The sequence below is a fragment of the Condylura cristata genome, unplaced genomic scaffold (genome assembly GCF_000260355.1).
Source record: "Condylura cristata isolate star-nosed mole 26May11 unplaced genomic scaffold, ConCri1.0 scaffold00006, whole genome shotgun sequence".
NCBI classification, from domain to species: domain Eukaryota; kingdom Metazoa; phylum Chordata; class Mammalia; order Eulipotyphla; family Talpidae; genus Condylura; species Condylura cristata.
The window spans coordinates 15,286,877-15,304,036 of NW_004567107.1; the positions used below are offsets into that span (position 1 = coordinate 15,286,877).

Genomic DNA, 17,160 nt, shown 5'->3' on the forward strand with positions numbered 1-17,160 from the left:
GGAGGAAAGGGAAGCTCTTCTGTGGCCCTACTTAACTGGGATCAGGGATGATGTTGAGGTGCCCAGGGCAGGGACAGTGCCAGCCTTGGAGGGAGGGATGGATGATGGATAGATGATGGATGGATGGATGGATGGTGGATGGATGGATGGGTGGATGGTGGGTGGGTGGGTGGATGGATGGGAAAAGAAAGAAAAGAGGGAGGAAAGGGAAGCTCTTCTGTGGCCCTACTTAACTGGGATCAGGGATGATGTTGAGGTGCCCAGGGCAGGGACAGTGCCAGCCTTGGAGGGAGAAGGCCGCCTTCCGACTCCATCAACATCACGGGCAGGAGCAGGGAAGCCTCTCTAAAGCATCCTAAGTGACTATGTGCCCTTTTCGATGGGCACATCTATACACAGACAACAAAAGAAGCCTTGTGCATAGCAGCACCCACCCCTGTCTCCAGTGGCCCACCCTTCCCTGGTCAGCCGGGCACTCAGCCATACTCACTGTGGAGCAGCAGCACCTGGTCCTGAGCATCAATGGACAGCTTCAGCTGACCTGAGGAGACAGCAACAAGCGTGACCTCACACTCAGTGGTGGTGGGTATCAGGGACAAGACTGCATTTTTGAACATGTGAAGCAATTCAAACACTCAGATGGTCTCTGGGGCAAATGGGAGCTCGGAAGCCACCTCGCTCAGCCTCCTCATCACATCAGGAGCCCCCTCTGCAGCCCCGGCAGCAGTGCTTCTCCAGCTTATGTTTGTACTCCGTTGGTGATGGGGATCTCATTCCTTCACAAGGCAATTCTGGGGAACGCTCACGTTGGACAACTGGAAAAGTTGTTGCACCCACATTATGCACAGCTTAGATTGGAGAGTGAAGAATCCTAGGCCTTAGCCAGAAGCCTAAGGAGGGGCCAGCCAAAGCCCCAGTTCTGCCAGACAGCTGGCTGTGTCCTGGGAAGGCAAAGACACATGCTACCTGAAGTGTAGTCCAACAATCAGTGGCAAGAGAAGTATCTGGAAGGTGGTTAGGAAATCAGAATCTGGGCCCACCCTGGTGGCGCAGAGGGTTAAAGTGCAGCACTGCAAGCGAGCCACAGCTGCAAAAGTGACCCACATGGCGCCACAGACCTCTCCTGACCTGCCCGCTGCTCCCCTCAGCAGTGTACTTTGTCAATCTGCCTGTTCTGCTCCCTGCTCTACCTCTGGTGAATTCTCTCACTGCCCCTGCACCTCTGGCCTGTACCCCAGTTCTGTATGCATAAATAAAAAATCTTAAAAAAAAAGAAAGAAAAAGAGCAGAATCTTGGCCCAATGACATAATGGTAAAGTTAAAGCGCAGCACTGTGAAGCCAGCCACAGCCACTGCAGCATGAGTTTGATCCCTGGCCAGGGAGGTGGCCCACATGGCACAGCAGACCTCTCCTGTCCTGCCTACTGCTCCCCTCAGCAGTGTATTTCAGTAGATCTGTCTGTTCTGCTCCCTACTCTGTCTCTGGTGAATCCTCTCAATCCACCCCATAACCCCCTCACCCCGGCTCCATACCTCTGGCCTATACCCCAGTTCTTGCATAAATAAACAAATCTTTAAAAAAAAATTTTTTCAGAATCTCAGCCCAGGACTGCTGAGTCAGAATGCAATTTAACTGAAACCCCACAGAAGAGCCCTCTGAACTTGTTTACAATTTTGGAGAAGGCCCACAGAGGCCAAAGTTAGATAATTTTGATTCCATAATAGTAGACAAATGTCTATTACAATTAAAGAGACCATAAACTAAGTTATGAGACAACACAATAAAAATTACAGAAAGGACAATGAGTTGGAAAGTCAGAGAAGACAAAAATGGCCAGCAAACATATAAAAAAGTGCTTAACCTCATGAAGATCTGGGATGTGCAAATTAATATGGCAATAAATGTCATTTTCCCTAATCCAATGGACAGATAATTTAAAAGACAATGTTAAATGTTAGTAAAGATGTAAGAAAACAGGGAGTACACTGGCAAAATCCACTCGAATGTATACGTGTATAACCTTCAGTCTGGCAACTCTACTTCCAGGTAAGTCTCAGAGAAAAACCCGCCTATGTGCAAGGCTGACACTCAGCACTGTGTAAGATTCAGAAAAATTGGAAGCACCTGAAATGTCCATCAATCTGAAAGTGGCTAAATGACCCAGCATAGCTGGGTAGTGGGACAGCTTACAAAGAACTATGGCCAGTTTCAAAGAATTCACGGAGATGAGTTTTTTTTTAATTTTTTTTTTAAAGATTTATTTATTTGTGCATACAGAACTGGGGTACAGGCCAGAGGCTCAGGGGCAGCAAGAGGCTTCACCAGAGACAGAGTGGGGAGCAGAACAGGCAGACTGACAAAGTACCTTCTGAGGGGAGCAGCGGGAGGGTCAGGAGAGGTCTGCCGCACCATGTGGTCACCTCCGGGACAGGCGGGGATGGAACTCATGCTGAAGTGGCTTTAGCTTCTCAGCGCTGTGCTTTAACCCGCTGCACCACCAGGGAGAGCCCAGAGATGAGTTTTTAAGGGGAACCAGCAAACTGCAGGACATTGTATATGGTGTCTTTCTCTTTCACATGTGCGTGCTTTCTGAAAGGATGCCTTAGTTGCAAGCATGCACCCGGCGGGTTCACTATGGATTCAGGCAGACAGAAAGAGGGGCGTCCTGGAGCTCTCGGTGAATTTTGCAGGCATTAATGTTTTCTCAGGAAACCAGATACCCAGCCCACCAGGCAGGGAGGCGGACATGCAAGGAGACAGGCCTGGGCCAGTCAGGGAGGCTGGGAGGTAGGCAGGTAGCTGAGCCTCCCAGCCCCCCACAAATCTTTATGCTCTTTCCCTGGGCTCTTTGGCGTTCTCTGGTCTCGCCTCTCCTGTAATTACATCGCTTGTCTCCTACAGCCATCCTCTGTCTCTGAGAGACGCGGCCCTTATATCCCTGGCCTCCAGGCTCAGGTGTGCACACTTGCACAAGCGCACACACTGAGACTCAGGTGTCCACAGTCAGACACATGTGCCCTGCACCCACACTCCCAAGCATCTTCTGCATTAACAAGATCAAGGCCACAGGAACCAGAGGCCAGTGGCACAAAAAACCTGATTAAATCACTCGGCATCTTTGCCCAAAGATGCCAAATTACAAACAGTAATCACCACTAGGGAAGACACTGGAAATCGGGAGGAAAGAAGTCAGGAGGAATTTCGGTCTATCATTATCGTTTTAACATGGGAGTCACTACACAGCACTTCTATCATTAAACATAAAAAGGTAACCGAGAAAGAAGGAAAGAGGAGAGAGTGAGAATGAGGGAAAGAAGAAGAAGAAAGGAGGGGAAATAGAAGAAGGGAGAGGGACAGGAGATGGTGATGGTCATAGAAGGACGAGGAGTAGAAAACAATTTTTAAAGACATGAAAACAAGCTAAACTTCAGGTGATCCTCATTGACCAAATATGATGGCCTTCCAGCATGAACGGAGGAAAGAGAAGCCCACTCTTCCTCAGCGGCACCTCCTCAGTTCTTGGAACTTCAAGATGCCACGGAACTGGCCCCACCCGGAGGACATGCTCTGGAGCGGCAAGGAGGGCAGGCAGGGGCTCCAGCCTGCAGCGACCCCACACATCAGCCAGCGAGTCCTTGCAGCTGCCTAGCTTCACCCACCTCTGCTTGATCACCTCCAACGATGGGGAGCTCACTCCTTAAAACGGAGCCCTTTCCTTGTCGACACGACTGTGGTCATTCAATGTTCCATCTTTACTAAGCCCAAAATGGCCTCTCTTTTCATTGGTAACTTTCATGGTCAGGACGTGGGCTGCAGTTGCTGGGCTCTCTCCTCTAGACTTAAAGCCCCAATTCCTTCCATTTTCCTCCAAGGCACAAGGGGATATCCCGTCATCATCAGCTGTTCATCTCTGGACACACCCCATGAACACTGGGTTGGTGGGTGGGCGTGTGCTTTATTGCTGGCTGGAGGAAGGGTAGGCAGGGTTTGGAGAAAGCAGGAAGCTCTGGGTCTCAGAACTCTGGAACACTCCACCATAGTGGTAGCACTATGACAGGGCTACTACTTTCTCCCTGCGCTTCAGGGCACTTTGTTCAATCTACAGCACCAAGTACTCAGGCTCTACCAAAGCCTGGTCCAGCTCTTCAGCCTTCAGAAGTCCCTGATGCTCTCCTGCCCAGAAAGAACACTGATCTCAGAAGCCCCAGCGGCCTGTTCTAATTCCACCCCGACAAGCCTCTCCTCTCCAAGCCACAATGTCCACAGCTGGGAAATGGAGCTAATAATAGGGGTTCTTGCCCTCTCTGAGCTGTGTGAGGATCAGATAACGCTGGGGGACGAGGAGAGCCTTCCTGGGTGGAAGGCGCCAAGAGAACCCACAGTATTATTATCTCAAAGTCTAAGCAATTACCACGTTAGGGATCCCTGCAGCTGTTTTCCTACAAAAACCATGCTGCACTAGTATGGGATGGGAGAGGGTTGCACAGAAACAAACAGGTGAATTCTCTTCAAGCCTGAGCCATCTACATAGGATGATTACTTTTTTTTCTGATGCTCTTCCCAGTGCAAAGCCAGCTCTGACCCCAGCATGTTGTTCAGCTTTCCAAAGTCACGAAGCATGGCTGCAAGGCACCTATCACCTACCATCAGCTGTTGCCAGAACTCAGGATCAAGAAATCTCCCAACACAAATGGTCCCTGGTTAACTTGAGAGAACTTAGCGAGGCGCCTGCATGATGCGCTGAGGGAAGAAGGGCAGGTCTGAAGACCCCGTGCCTGCCCCGAGGGACCCCGCAGCCCAGTCGCTAGACAGGGACCCAGGCAAGGGTAACAGTGGAGCCGGAGCCAAGGATGCGCAGGGTTGAAGACGAACCAGAGGAATCTGAACAACCCCAAGCAGCTCCTTGCAGCTCCCCTTCCAGGCCCTGCCAAGCAGATCTCCTTGGAGAGGGCCAGGGTACCCTGCACTGTTACAGCAGAGAAGCCAAGCCCGGCCGACCAGGCCCCCAGTGAGACACACCCTATGCCATCTTATCCTTCAGTTCTGCGTCTCCCCCATTCATCAGCTGTCTGAGCCCAAGGCCCGGAAGTCATCTCACACAGCCTCTTTGTTCAGAACCCAGAATGGCCAAGCTTAGGGATGGAAGGTGACTCCCCTAGGGCCCAGGCAGTCCAGGGAGGGGCCCAGGCCAGAACTAGAGACCACAACTATAGTTCTAAGTATACCAGTGGGTTAACACCAAGGAAAAAGGAGACTCCCCTGTTTTTGAGGTCCTTGATTTTCTTAATAAAGACTTCTAATAGATTCAAACCATACTTATCACCACTAAACTGTAAAATCTGGATTGCCCTGCCCACCCAAGGATAGTCGAGCACACTCGTGAACACGCGTCACTAGAGACCAAGTGGTTTGTGTATGCATAGAAAATCCAGATTATTCTTTCTGTCCTTTTGTTGTATTGTAAAGATTTTAAATCACATATGTGAAGTCATATAATTTTAATCTCCAATTGTTAGTCTTAGTACATTTTACAGATTCCTCAGCATCTTGATCCATTTCGTGCAACAACAGACTTTTCCTCCATGGTTAAATATGTGTTATTTCGTAATGATGAGTGTCTGCTCTGTGCCTGCTGATAGCTTGAAGCCACACAATGGAATCAATTTATTTTCATTATGCTTAACATTTTTGTTATTTTCTCATTATCAAATAAAGTTTTCCAGCAGAACAAGTTTAATATGGCAAACACGAGGGAGGAAGCCTGGCATCACAAGCCAAGTATGAGCTGGTGGTAAGATCTGGTTTGGATCCTGATCCCGCCACTAGTGATCCCTCACCACTGCATCATCAGTTTCCTCATCTGGACATGAGAATAATATTAAATTCAGCTTTAATAGGGCTGTTACAAATTTCAAAACTGGTATGTGTGAAGTAGCTGACAAAAAGAAAAGGCACTCGCCTGAAATGACAAAAGAAGAAAGGGGGAAGAGAGGGAGAAAAGGAAAAAGGGAGGGAGAAAGGCCAGAGGAAAAGGGGAAAGGAAAGAAGGAAAGAAACAAGAGAGAAAACACTGAAAATTTAGAAAACATATGTAGGGAACTTCCATTTTTGGGATGATAGGTCCACTGAGGAAATCTAGAAAAACTAGACAAAAATATTTGTAAGCAACTTCTTAGAAATGTAACCAGACAGAAAAGAGTTTCCCCAGAGGGCCCGAGATGATGGAGGACCATAGAACGAATGTTTTCCTGGGCTCATTTTCTCCCGGGGGTGTTTTCAAATTCCAAAGGGGTGAACGACAGGCTAAGAGGCTGTGCTGAGTTCCTGCCTGCCTTTTGGGGACACAGGGGCAGGAGTTAGAAACAGGGCTCCTCCACCCCACCCCCAGAAATGACGTCCTGATGAGCCCCTGCCTTTATGTAACCTTAATGGGGTGTCCTCGGGAACAGTTAACCATAATCAGACACCTCAAGAGACCAAGGCTCAGCTTCAAATAGCTTCAGCCCCCAACATCAGTCCAGATTACCCAAGATTACTCATGACCTGAAGCACCTAACAGAAGAAATTAAAGCTCTCTCAGAGGATCTCATCCCAGGTCTCCATTAAGAAGAAAAAAAACTACACCATGTCTACCATTCGTAATTAGAAGCAGCACATCTAAAACACAAGAAACAGAGATCTTGAAAGAAAATGAATAGGAAAAAAATATGCCAGACAAATATTAACCAAAAGAAAGCTAGGTAAAAATGTGAAGATCGGGAAAAAGAACCTTAAGTCGAAACAGAGAAAAGCACTCATAACAATAAAAGAAAACTGTAAGAGAACAAAAGTTTCAGTTCACCAGAAGGACCTAACCCTAAATGTGTATGCTGTTACGAGCGCTTCGAAACGCAGAAAGGAAGACGTGACAGGAGAATGAGAACAGGCGAATTTACAATCCTGATAGGAATTTTAAAACACCTCTCGTGACGACTGACAAAACAAATGGGAGGAAATTAGCAAAGACAGGGAATATTTGAACATCATTAGCAAACTCGCCCTGAACCTGACATAGTCAAAGAACACAATACTCAGCTCCTGTAGATCTTTCAAACACTCACAGGACATTTATAAAAACAGGCCCTGGGCCAAGCTGAAGGGACAGAGAGTACATTCTCTGACCAAAATGTAACATGAAGAGTAAAAATAGTACTAGAAAATCCCCAATATTTGGAAATTAAGAAACATGTCCAAGTCACCCATGGATTCCAGAAGAAGACTATGAAAGTTAGAAAATATTTTGAGCTGGATGATAAAGAAACTATGCCTCCCAAGAGGCTCTGGTATCGGCAATGCTCCAGTCCGACCCCAGTGAAAGCTGCACAGGGATTTGCTTTGTGATAAACCATTGAGCTGCATGTCATTTGCGGGGTTGGGGGAAGCACTTTTCTGAGTGTTTGTTATAGTTGTAATAAAAAAAAAAATTAGGGGGGAAAAATAATATACTCAGAAGAATTCAAAAAGAGATAAAAGGAAGACTCACAACAGACCAGAAACTTTGAGGACTTTCTGAAAGCTACCAAGCAGATGGAAATCCAAAGACAGAAACAACAGTAGCTGGGGAGGACCCTGCGTGGCAAATGACAAACTCCTGGGAAACAAATGGATGGCTTTCCCAGACATGCTGAAGGAATGTTGCAGGCTTCGGGCAGCAGGGTAAGCCAGGGCAGCTGGCAGAGCAAACTGCTGGCATCTGTTCTCCAGCTTCATTCTCTGTGAGGGTTAATGAGACAGAGAAAAGAGTGGGAAGGGGTTCCGTTGACAAGGTCCTGCCACAGAAAAACCAAGCCATGCCAGGCAAGTGAGTGACATTCCTTAGTGGACCCTGCCTTCCCAGTCACATCTCCCCATCTTCCTCTGGCAAACCAAAGATTCCAGGCATTTCTCCAGAGACTGCCTGCCAAGTTGCTCCCCATGGAGTTCACCTCACTCTTGGGTACGTGATGACAATTTGCAGATGACAGTTCTAAAGAGAGTTGAGTTAGGTCACCCACTGTCCAAGCAACGTGCAACCCTCAGAACACGTCCTGTCACCTCCTGACACAGACAGACATCCTAGAGGAAGACAACCTGTTCTCTCCTGTGACCAATCCCCATGCACAGAGCAGAGATTCCAGGCTGATTAATAATTTTGTTTGCAAAGAGACAATCTCTCCTGTCTTACCCCCTGCTCCCTTGGAAGATATTTCAATAAATCTGCTTTTTCTGCTCCTTAATAAATTTGTTGTCTTAGGAAAGCTAATAATTTCAAGGAGATACTCTTTCACAATCAAACATTTTTGTGAACCTGGGTTTTCATTTTCATATGGGAATTAGGGTATCCAAACATTCTTGATGCCAACAGGCATATGAAAAAATGTCCAACATCCCTTATTATCAGGGAAATACAAATCAAAACCACAATGAGATACTACCTTACAATGTTAAGAATGGAACATATCAAAAAAACTAGCAACAACAAATGTTGGTGAGGATGTGGTGAAAAAGGACCACTCCTACATTGCTAATGGGAATGCAAACTGATACAACCACTATGGAAAGCTGTATGGAGGTTTCTCAGACTACTGAAAATGGAGCTACCACATGGCTCAGCAATTCCACTCTTAGGAATCTACCCAGAGACACAAAAACATTAATTCAAAAGCATACCTGTACCCCTATGTTTATTGCAGCACTATTTGGAATAGATAAAACCTGGAAACATCCCAAATGCCCCAAAATAGATGATTGGATAAAGAAGATGTGGTATATATACACACAATGGAATACTACTCAGCAATCGAAAAAGATACAATTCATGTCATTCACAGCAACATGGATGAGAACAGAAGGGATCATGCTCAGTGAAATGTCAGAAGGAAAAAGAAAACTATCAGCTGGCTTCACTTATAGGAAGAATATAGAAGAACCAAATAAGACATGGCAAAAAATAGTAACAGGCCCTCCCTGGTGGCGCAGCGGGTTAAAGCACTGCACTGAGAAGCTTAAGCCACTTCCGCATGAGTTCCATGCCCGCCTGCCCTGGGGGAGAGCCACATGGCAGCAGACCTCTCCTGGCCGCCCGCTGCTCCCCTCAGCAGTGTACTTCATCGATCTGCCTGTTCTTCTCCCCACTCTGGTGAATCCTCTCACCCTCCGCATCTCTGGCCTGTACCCCAGTTCTGTATGAATAAATAAATAAATCTTTCAAAAAAATAGTAACAATACAAAACAAACAGACAATTATAACCCAGAGGCATCCTGCAGGAGAGGGGGAGGAAGAGGGATCAGAAGGAAGGCAGGAGGAGCATAGGGGACTCTGGATGGTGCATGGGCAAATTGGGATAGGAAAGTCTATGGGCTCTACACCTGAACAATGATGTAAAAGATAAATAAATAAATAACATTCTTGAAAACCAAAATTCAAAATTGAAAGATTCATACCTCCCAAATTTCTGAACTTACTACAAAAGCAACAAGAATCAAGACAGTATGGTATTGGTATACCGGTAGACAAATTAATCAGTGGAATAGAATTGAGAGTTCAGAAATAAACCTATATGGGCATGGTCAATCAATTTTCAGCAAGGTTGCAAAGACCATCCAATCGGGATATAGTAGCATTTTCAACAAATAATAACAGCACAATTGAAGGGCCACATGCCCAAGAATGAAGTTGGACTCTCATCACACAAAAAATGAATTCAAAAATTAACTAAAAATGGGTCAAAAACCTAAATGTAATAAATCCCTAAGAAGAAAACATAGAGATAAATCTCTGAGCTCCTGGATATAATAATGAATCTCTGGATATAATAATGAATGAAGAGCTGTTACCCCCAAAAGAACTAGCAATAACAACAACAAAAACAACAGAAAATTACACTTCATCAAAATTGAAAACATTTTGAACATCAAATAACACTATCAAGAAAATGGTCAAAAAACCCAGGCTGAGAGAAAACATCTGCAAATCATGTAGTCCAGAAAAGACTTATGTCTAGAAAATATAAAGACCTCTACCAACTCATTAAAAAAAGACAGATAGCCACATTTTAAAATGGGCAAAGGATCTAAATTAAGGTTTCTCTAAAGAAGTTATAAAATAGCCCAAAAATACAAAGAACTCAATATCATTGGTCATCAGGAAAATGAAAATCAAATCCACAGTAAGAGACTACCACTTCATACCACCAGGATGGCTAGAATCCAAAAGCCAGATAATACCATGGGCTGATGAGGTTGTAGGGAAATCAAAGTCCTCGTACAGTACTGAGGGGAATGTAAAATGGCACAGCCACTTGGGAAGAGTTTTGCAGTTCCTCAAACACTTAAACACAACTACCATCTGATCCAGAAATCCTACTCCCAAGTATATGCCCAAGATAACTGAAAATATTTTCCCACACAAAAACTTGTACATGAAATATTAATATCAGAGCATTCTTCATAATAGTCAAAAGACAGAAACAATCCAAATGTCCATCAGCTAATGAGTGCATGAAATGTGGTATATCCGTACAATGGAATATATTTCAGACATAAAGATGAATCAAGTGCTGACTCTCCCCATAACACAGATGAACCTTGAAAATATCATACTGAGTAAAAGGAACGAGTCACAGAAACATGCACAGTATATGATGCCATTTACGTGAAACATCCAGAAACCTACAGAAACAGAAAACAGCCTCTAAGTTTAGGGCTTAGGACAAAGCAAGAGGGAAGGAGGACTAGGGGGCATTGCAAATTGAGGTTAATATGCCCAAGGGTGCAGTGTCTCTTTTTGAGGTGGTAAAAAATGTTCTAAAATTAACTGTGATAATAGTTACACTACCCTGGGAATATACTAAAAGACGTCTAAGTGTATACTTTAAGTAAGGGTGTTATATGTAGAATGTGTGAAGTCCATCTCAATAGAGCTATTTTCAAAAATTACGTTAACAAATATACTGATAAAATTAAAAGATAGAATGCTAAAGGAAAAAAAGAACTATGTGTGCCTATAATGGCTTCTTTAAATTACACCAGTTTATCAATAAAGAAAAAAATTCCTCCAGAGAAATTGATTCCAGGCTAAGTCTATATTCCGTCTCCTGAAGCCAGGCCACCCCCTTAGGAGGCAATGAATGGCCAACTGCTGTTACTTGAACATGTTCTTCATAGGGAACAAAGAGCTATGCTCTCTCTCTCTCTCTCTCTCTCTCTCTCTCTCTCTCTCTCACACACACACACACACACACACACACACACACACACACACACACACACACGATGTGAACCATGCAACACTCTCTCCCTGAAGGTAACTCTGGTAAAAAACCATTTTGTCTCTTTGTATTTCCAAAGACTTAAGTACCCTTTAAATGCTGGTGCTTAGGAAACATCCAGCAAGGTAGTAACTTGATCTTTTTCTGCCAGGCCAAGCCACAGGGCCACCTGCCATGCTGGGAGCAAGCTGAGGAAAACCGTAAAAAGACCATCTAAAACAAGGGAGTCCATCTGGCCATCAAAACTGACTATCCATAGATTCCAAAGCGGTCAAGATACTTCGGTGGCTTCTTAAAATTATAGATTCTCAGGCTCCATCCAGACCTATTAAACCAGAATCTCTGGGAGAAGACCCTAGGAATCTGTGCTTTTAACAGGCTCCCCAGGTGCTTGTGATAATTAGGTCGGTTTGGTAACCACGGATATGAACCTTCATACATGAGCAGACAAGCAGAGATCACTCATCATATGAAGAAAATCAGCAGCCTGAAAGAGTGTCATTTGTCAAGAAAATAGTTAATACTGGAAACAGGTGAGAACTTTTCCCATGTACCAGTCCATGTCCAGGAACAGACCTAAGAGGAAATTGCGTTCACAAGAACACAAGGCTCCCCACCCCACCTGGTTCCTACCCTGCCCTGCACACTCAGGCCACAGTCACTGGCCCAAGCAGCCAACTTCAGTGATACCCACCCGAGGCCCTGAGGCCATGGCTGGGCAGGGCATCCACTCCCTGCTGGGATGGACCCTCCCCAACTGACAGGAAGATTAATTCAATAGAAGAAAATGGACTGATGCAAGGAAATAGTCACATCACACCAGAAAGGAAATGTCACAAAACTATACATACACTATGACCTCAATTTTGTTAAAATTAGAAATTTTACCCACCCTACCCCACCCCATTTCCCCCGTACACACTGATGCACACACAAATATAAGTCTGGAAGGGTATAAACCAAAATGTTAGCAATGGTCTTGTCTGGAGAATCAGATTACAAGTGTTTTCCACTTGCTCCTTTTCACTGTCTTCAACAATGAATGCATCTTACCACGACAATAAGGAGAAGAAACAGACAATGAGACAAGACATATATTTACTTTTTAATCAGGACACTGCTATGGTGACTAGGTCTCACAGCTCTCTTTTCTGACCATCCCACCAATTCAGAGCACCTGAAGGAAATTCCTTTATCCCATAGAGTTGCACGTCCCAACGTTACCAAGAATTGCCTCCAAGGGCTGGGAATTCAATGAGCTGACACAGCAGAAGCACTTGGCACAAGGCATGGCACATGGTAAATATGCAACAAATGGCAGCTAGCTAATTACTCTCACTGTTGTTCTCCACCAGCTGGACCTGTGAATTCCAATGTACCAGACCACATGCCATTGCTAGGGGCTTTCTGGGGGCGTTCCCATCACTCCTTCTGTCACTAGCAAAAAAGCCAGGTTGTGAAGAGCTTGTGTGCTAATCAAAGTCACTCTGTCTGCAAGTAACTCAGAACCCCAGGGAGGCCCTACCTCCTTGGATGCCTTTGTCTTTGAAACTGAGCAAAGTCCAGTTATGTTTTAGTAACTGCCCCAACCTCCTATCAGGAAAATTGTGTACACATCCCCCCAAAATGTGCTCACTGGTCATCTCAGGACGCTTGAGCTCAGGACCCAACTCTAACACTGGTTCACCGGGAGACCTTCCTCTCGGGATCTTAAGTCTTCACAGAGGAAATATAACCCCCCTCCCCACTGGAAGAAGAGGACCAGAGAGGAAATGAAGAGCTGTGAAAAGCTGTTATCTTGACTGTGGTTACTCAGAAGGCTGGGTTTGCCCAGACCATTGGGGCAGCTGCTGTCCAGCTGTTATCTGGGGACTTGCAAGCAGGGGTCTCCTGCCAAATTCTTTCCACCTCAAGCCCCCAGGGCAGCCCTGTACCCCTCCAGGGCCTTGGTCACTCTGGAGGTGAGAATTCTCCAGTCTCTGTCGGTCAGTTATCCACACCAACAATCACTCCACCACTTCCGAGGCAAAACCACGAGGATCCCCAGGCCACCCAGGCTGACCTGTTACCTGTCCTGTCCCCGAACCAAAAGAAAGAGGACTTAGGAATTCTTAATCTGTGGGACAACACGCCTGTGATTTAACCCTGAGCTGCTTGCTAATGGCAAACTCAGGGGTGACAAACCCCTTTTCTGAAGATTAACTGGGGCGGGATTATTCCAGCCGAGTGAGGCAGAACCAATTGCTTTGGCTCCAGCAGCAGCGGCAGATGGTGCCCAGCTTGCTGGGCCTGGGCCTGTCCCCTCCCACGGGAGGGGGGAAGGGGCCAGAGAAGTGACCCCAAACTGAGAGAGCACTTGCTCTTGAGGCCACCTGCCACCGTGGAGAGCTGCCCTTTCTGGGCACTGGGGACAGGTGCAACAGCCCCACCACGGTCTCAGCGGGCACTTACCAAAGGTGGTGAGGTAGAAGGACAAGTCCGGGTGGGCACGCCGGCTCCCGAGGGAGACGCGGTGCAGGGAGCGCTCCATGGCGTCCCGGCTCGCGCGGGACAGGAGCGCCGGTAACCCGAGGCGTCTGTGTTGCTCCCCAGTAACCGAGGCAGCAGGTTCACCCGCCCCCGCACCAGCGTCTGGGAGACAGTAGCCAGGCGGGAGCCGGCCGGGATCCGCGCGTTGGAGCAGCGGGCGCGCCTGGCCCTGATTGGCCCGCGCCGGTTTGAATGAGGAGATTTCCACCTGACTGAGCAGTCGCGGGGCCAGAGGGGAGGCGGCGCCCGGGCTGCGAGGACAGCCACACGCGCGGCCCAGGGCGGCCCCTTCCCGGAGCTCTGAGATGCAGGAGCCAGGAGGCCAGGGCGGCCACGCCGGGGCACCTGGCTCCAGGAGCGCTCCGGGCTGGAAGCGCCGGCCCCACAAGAGGCCCTTGGCCCCTGGCGTGCCCACTCAGGCGGGCTTGGCCTGCTCTCCCGGCTCCCCCAGGCCAGCAATTAACCGGGTTTGAAACCTGCTTTGAAGCTCAGACCTGTAATCACCGGACCCAAACAAGGCCAAAGGAGCACCCAGTGCAGTGGGGTTTGGAAAGTGTTGTCTGTCCTCAGAACAGAGCCCACAAGGCACTGCAGCCCCTCCCCAAACCCAGCCCTCTCCATCACCTCTTGAGCATCTCTTGGATGAGAGCAGCCTCAGGTCCAGAACAGAGCAGTTGACTCCAGCCAGCCTCACCACCCCATGCTTGCAGCCTGAGGCATTGGCACAGGAGAACAGGCCCTTTCCAGCCTCTAAGGGGACAGAAATGCAGAGGCGGTAGGTGCTTTCATTCTCCAAAGCCCGGCGGAGAAGCAGAGTTGGAAGGAAGGTCAGCCCCTGCACTGCTTTGTGGGCAAACACTGACAGACACCTCCTGGGAGCAGTTTCCCACCAAGACATCTGCTTCACAAATGCTGACGGCTGCTGCTGTGGGAAGGAAAGCTGCTGGTCTGATAGAAATTTTAAAATGTGAAGTGTTGGGAACTGCCAAATGGCTATCTGAGGCCCAGTGAGCCATGCAAAACTGGAAGGCAAGATCGGGAGATGCCAGAGAGAAAAGATAGATGATCAATAGACAGACAGAGCCAGGTGCCAGAAACTGAGTGGGCAATTCGCACAGATCATTCCATTTATTCTTCATAATAACCCTAAGAAGTATTAGCCCCTAGCTGTCAGGCATAAATCTGAACTTCGGACAAAGATAGGAGACTTGGTCAAGTTCTGCACAGCTAGGGAGAGGCAGAGCTGAAATTTGACCACAGATCTGTCTCCACCAAGGCCTCTGTCTATGCTAATAGCCTGATTCTTTCTTAGCCTCTACACCTGCCACAGAGCCAACAGTAAGTGGACATAGCATGCCACAGGGACAACTGGCTGCCAGCAGCAAGCAGAAACTAAAGAAGGAGTGAGTTAGTGGTTAAGTGCACATAAGTCACAGGAAGGTCAAAGGATCACTTTGTGAACCCCCTCCTCCCCTTGAGCACTGCCTAGCAGGGGCAGGCCCACTCCCAAAGCCCCAGCCCCAACGACAGATGAAATTACCTGGACCGTGGATTTGAGAAAGCCAGACCTTCCTCCTGGCTGGGGAAGTCTGAGTCCAGGCATCCTTTCTGGGCAGGAAAGTTTCCAGGCTCTGCCCCTCCATCCAGTCAGGAAAAATTGGCAACCTCAGGCTCAAACCAGAGGATACGGACAGGACACGGAGGCTGGACACGTGATAGACCTGCAGGAACAAGATGGTAATGAGTTAGGCATGGCCTGAGAGAGATGTTTACTCCACGGGAACTAGAAAGCATGGCATTCCAGGGCCAGCACAATGTGCGTGCCGTGCCCAGGAAGAGGGTGATGTGCCCAAGTCAATGGTGGCCATGGACCACTGTCTACTCTAGGAAAGGCCACCTTGGACACAGGCTATGGGCAATCTGCAGGTTCACATCCAACAGGGCAGGCCTCACTGGTAGAGCTGCACAGAGCTGTACTTTCTGAATGGGGCCTGGGAGAAAGACTGAGGCCCACAGGAGGCTTCTATCCCCCCTCAGGACAGAAGTCCCAATGTACTGCAAGTTCTGCCACACCCCCCGCACCCCGATCCCAACTTTTTCTGCCACACTCAGCAGTTAACCTTGGAAGACTCCAAGACCACACTGATCCTGATTTGGCCCCTCAGTGGCGGTACATACACCACCAGTAAGACTCTGACTGAGTAGAAGCTGCAAGTGGCCTTTTCTTAAGAGACCGCTGCTCTTTTCTCAGAGAAGAAAGGCAAAAGTAAGTGGGCGGTTGGGCAGTGGCACTCCAGCAAAGAGTATTCCTATTAACCCACACTTCTGCCTACAGGTAACATACACAAGGGTCACGGTCATGGCCCTCCTGTCCCCAGGAAGGCAGGGGTCTTTGATGACCAATCATGGCTTTCTGATCTAGCCTGCGCACTCTTGCACCCCCTAACTGCAGTCCTAAGTACCTCACACACATGCACACTGATAAACGTACCACATACATACACTACAACGCATACTGAACACATACAACATGCATCATAACACGCCCACATACATACACAAACAGATAGAATATATGCCACACTCACCTCACACATATATACAAACACATCCCACTCACGATACATGCATGCTATGAGCTAACACAAGCACACAGACACACGATGCACTTAAGAATACCACATGCACATAAACTGATTATGAGCACTTTTAAAAGACTGTATCTAAAAGAATAAGGACTCGCTGAGTTTTGAGAGAAGGGACTACAGGAATTCATCTGAATGCATTTTCACATTAGCTATCAAAGAATCTCAGGGCCTTCAAAATTTCACCTGCTCTAATATGCAAAATAAGTTTGAAAAATAATAGTGCAGGAGTCTTGGGATTACCATATATTAAATGATATTATATAACTAAGAGAAAGCTAGCCAAGATACAAAAGCAATTTTTTAAATAATTTTAATGATAAGGGAAAACCATTGCAACCTTGTTCTATAAGTTGGAAAAATGACCTCCTTGGTAACAGAGGAGATATGTCTCAGCACTATCATGATATCACCAGTCATTGCAGCCTGAGTTCAGTCCTTGCCAGGGACCTGACTCACATGGCACAGCAGACCTCTCCTGTCTCCCCACTGCTTCCCTCAGAAGTGTATTTCAATAGATCCACCTGTTCTGCTCCCCACTCTGTCTCTGATGAATCTTCTCACCCCCTGTACCTCTGGCTACACCCCAGTTCTTGTGTGCATAAATAAATAAAATAAATCTTTAAAAATAAGAATAATAAATTTGAAAATTATAGGTAAATAGACATTAGAAAGTATTGATTACTAAACTTAATAT

At 47.1% G+C, this 17,160-nt stretch overlaps 1 protein-coding gene across 1 annotated transcript in view; it reads right to left on the bottom strand.

The window, feature by feature from the left end:
* Positions 1 to 13,855, bottom strand: part of RGS3 (regulator of G-protein signaling 3) — a 121,175-nt gene extending 107,320 nt beyond the window's left edge. Inside the window, exons 1-2 of the mRNA XM_004677413.2 lie at positions 13,741 to 13,855; positions 491 to 541 (exon numbers count right to left, since the gene is read on the bottom strand). Of these exons, the coding sequence (XP_004677470.1) occupies positions 491 to 541; positions 13,741 to 13,819 (130 nt within the window). The 5' untranslated portion in view covers positions 13,820 to 13,855. The remainder of the gene's footprint in view (positions 1 to 490; positions 542 to 13,740) is intronic.
* Positions 13,856 to 17,160: the final 3,305 nt, after the last annotated feature.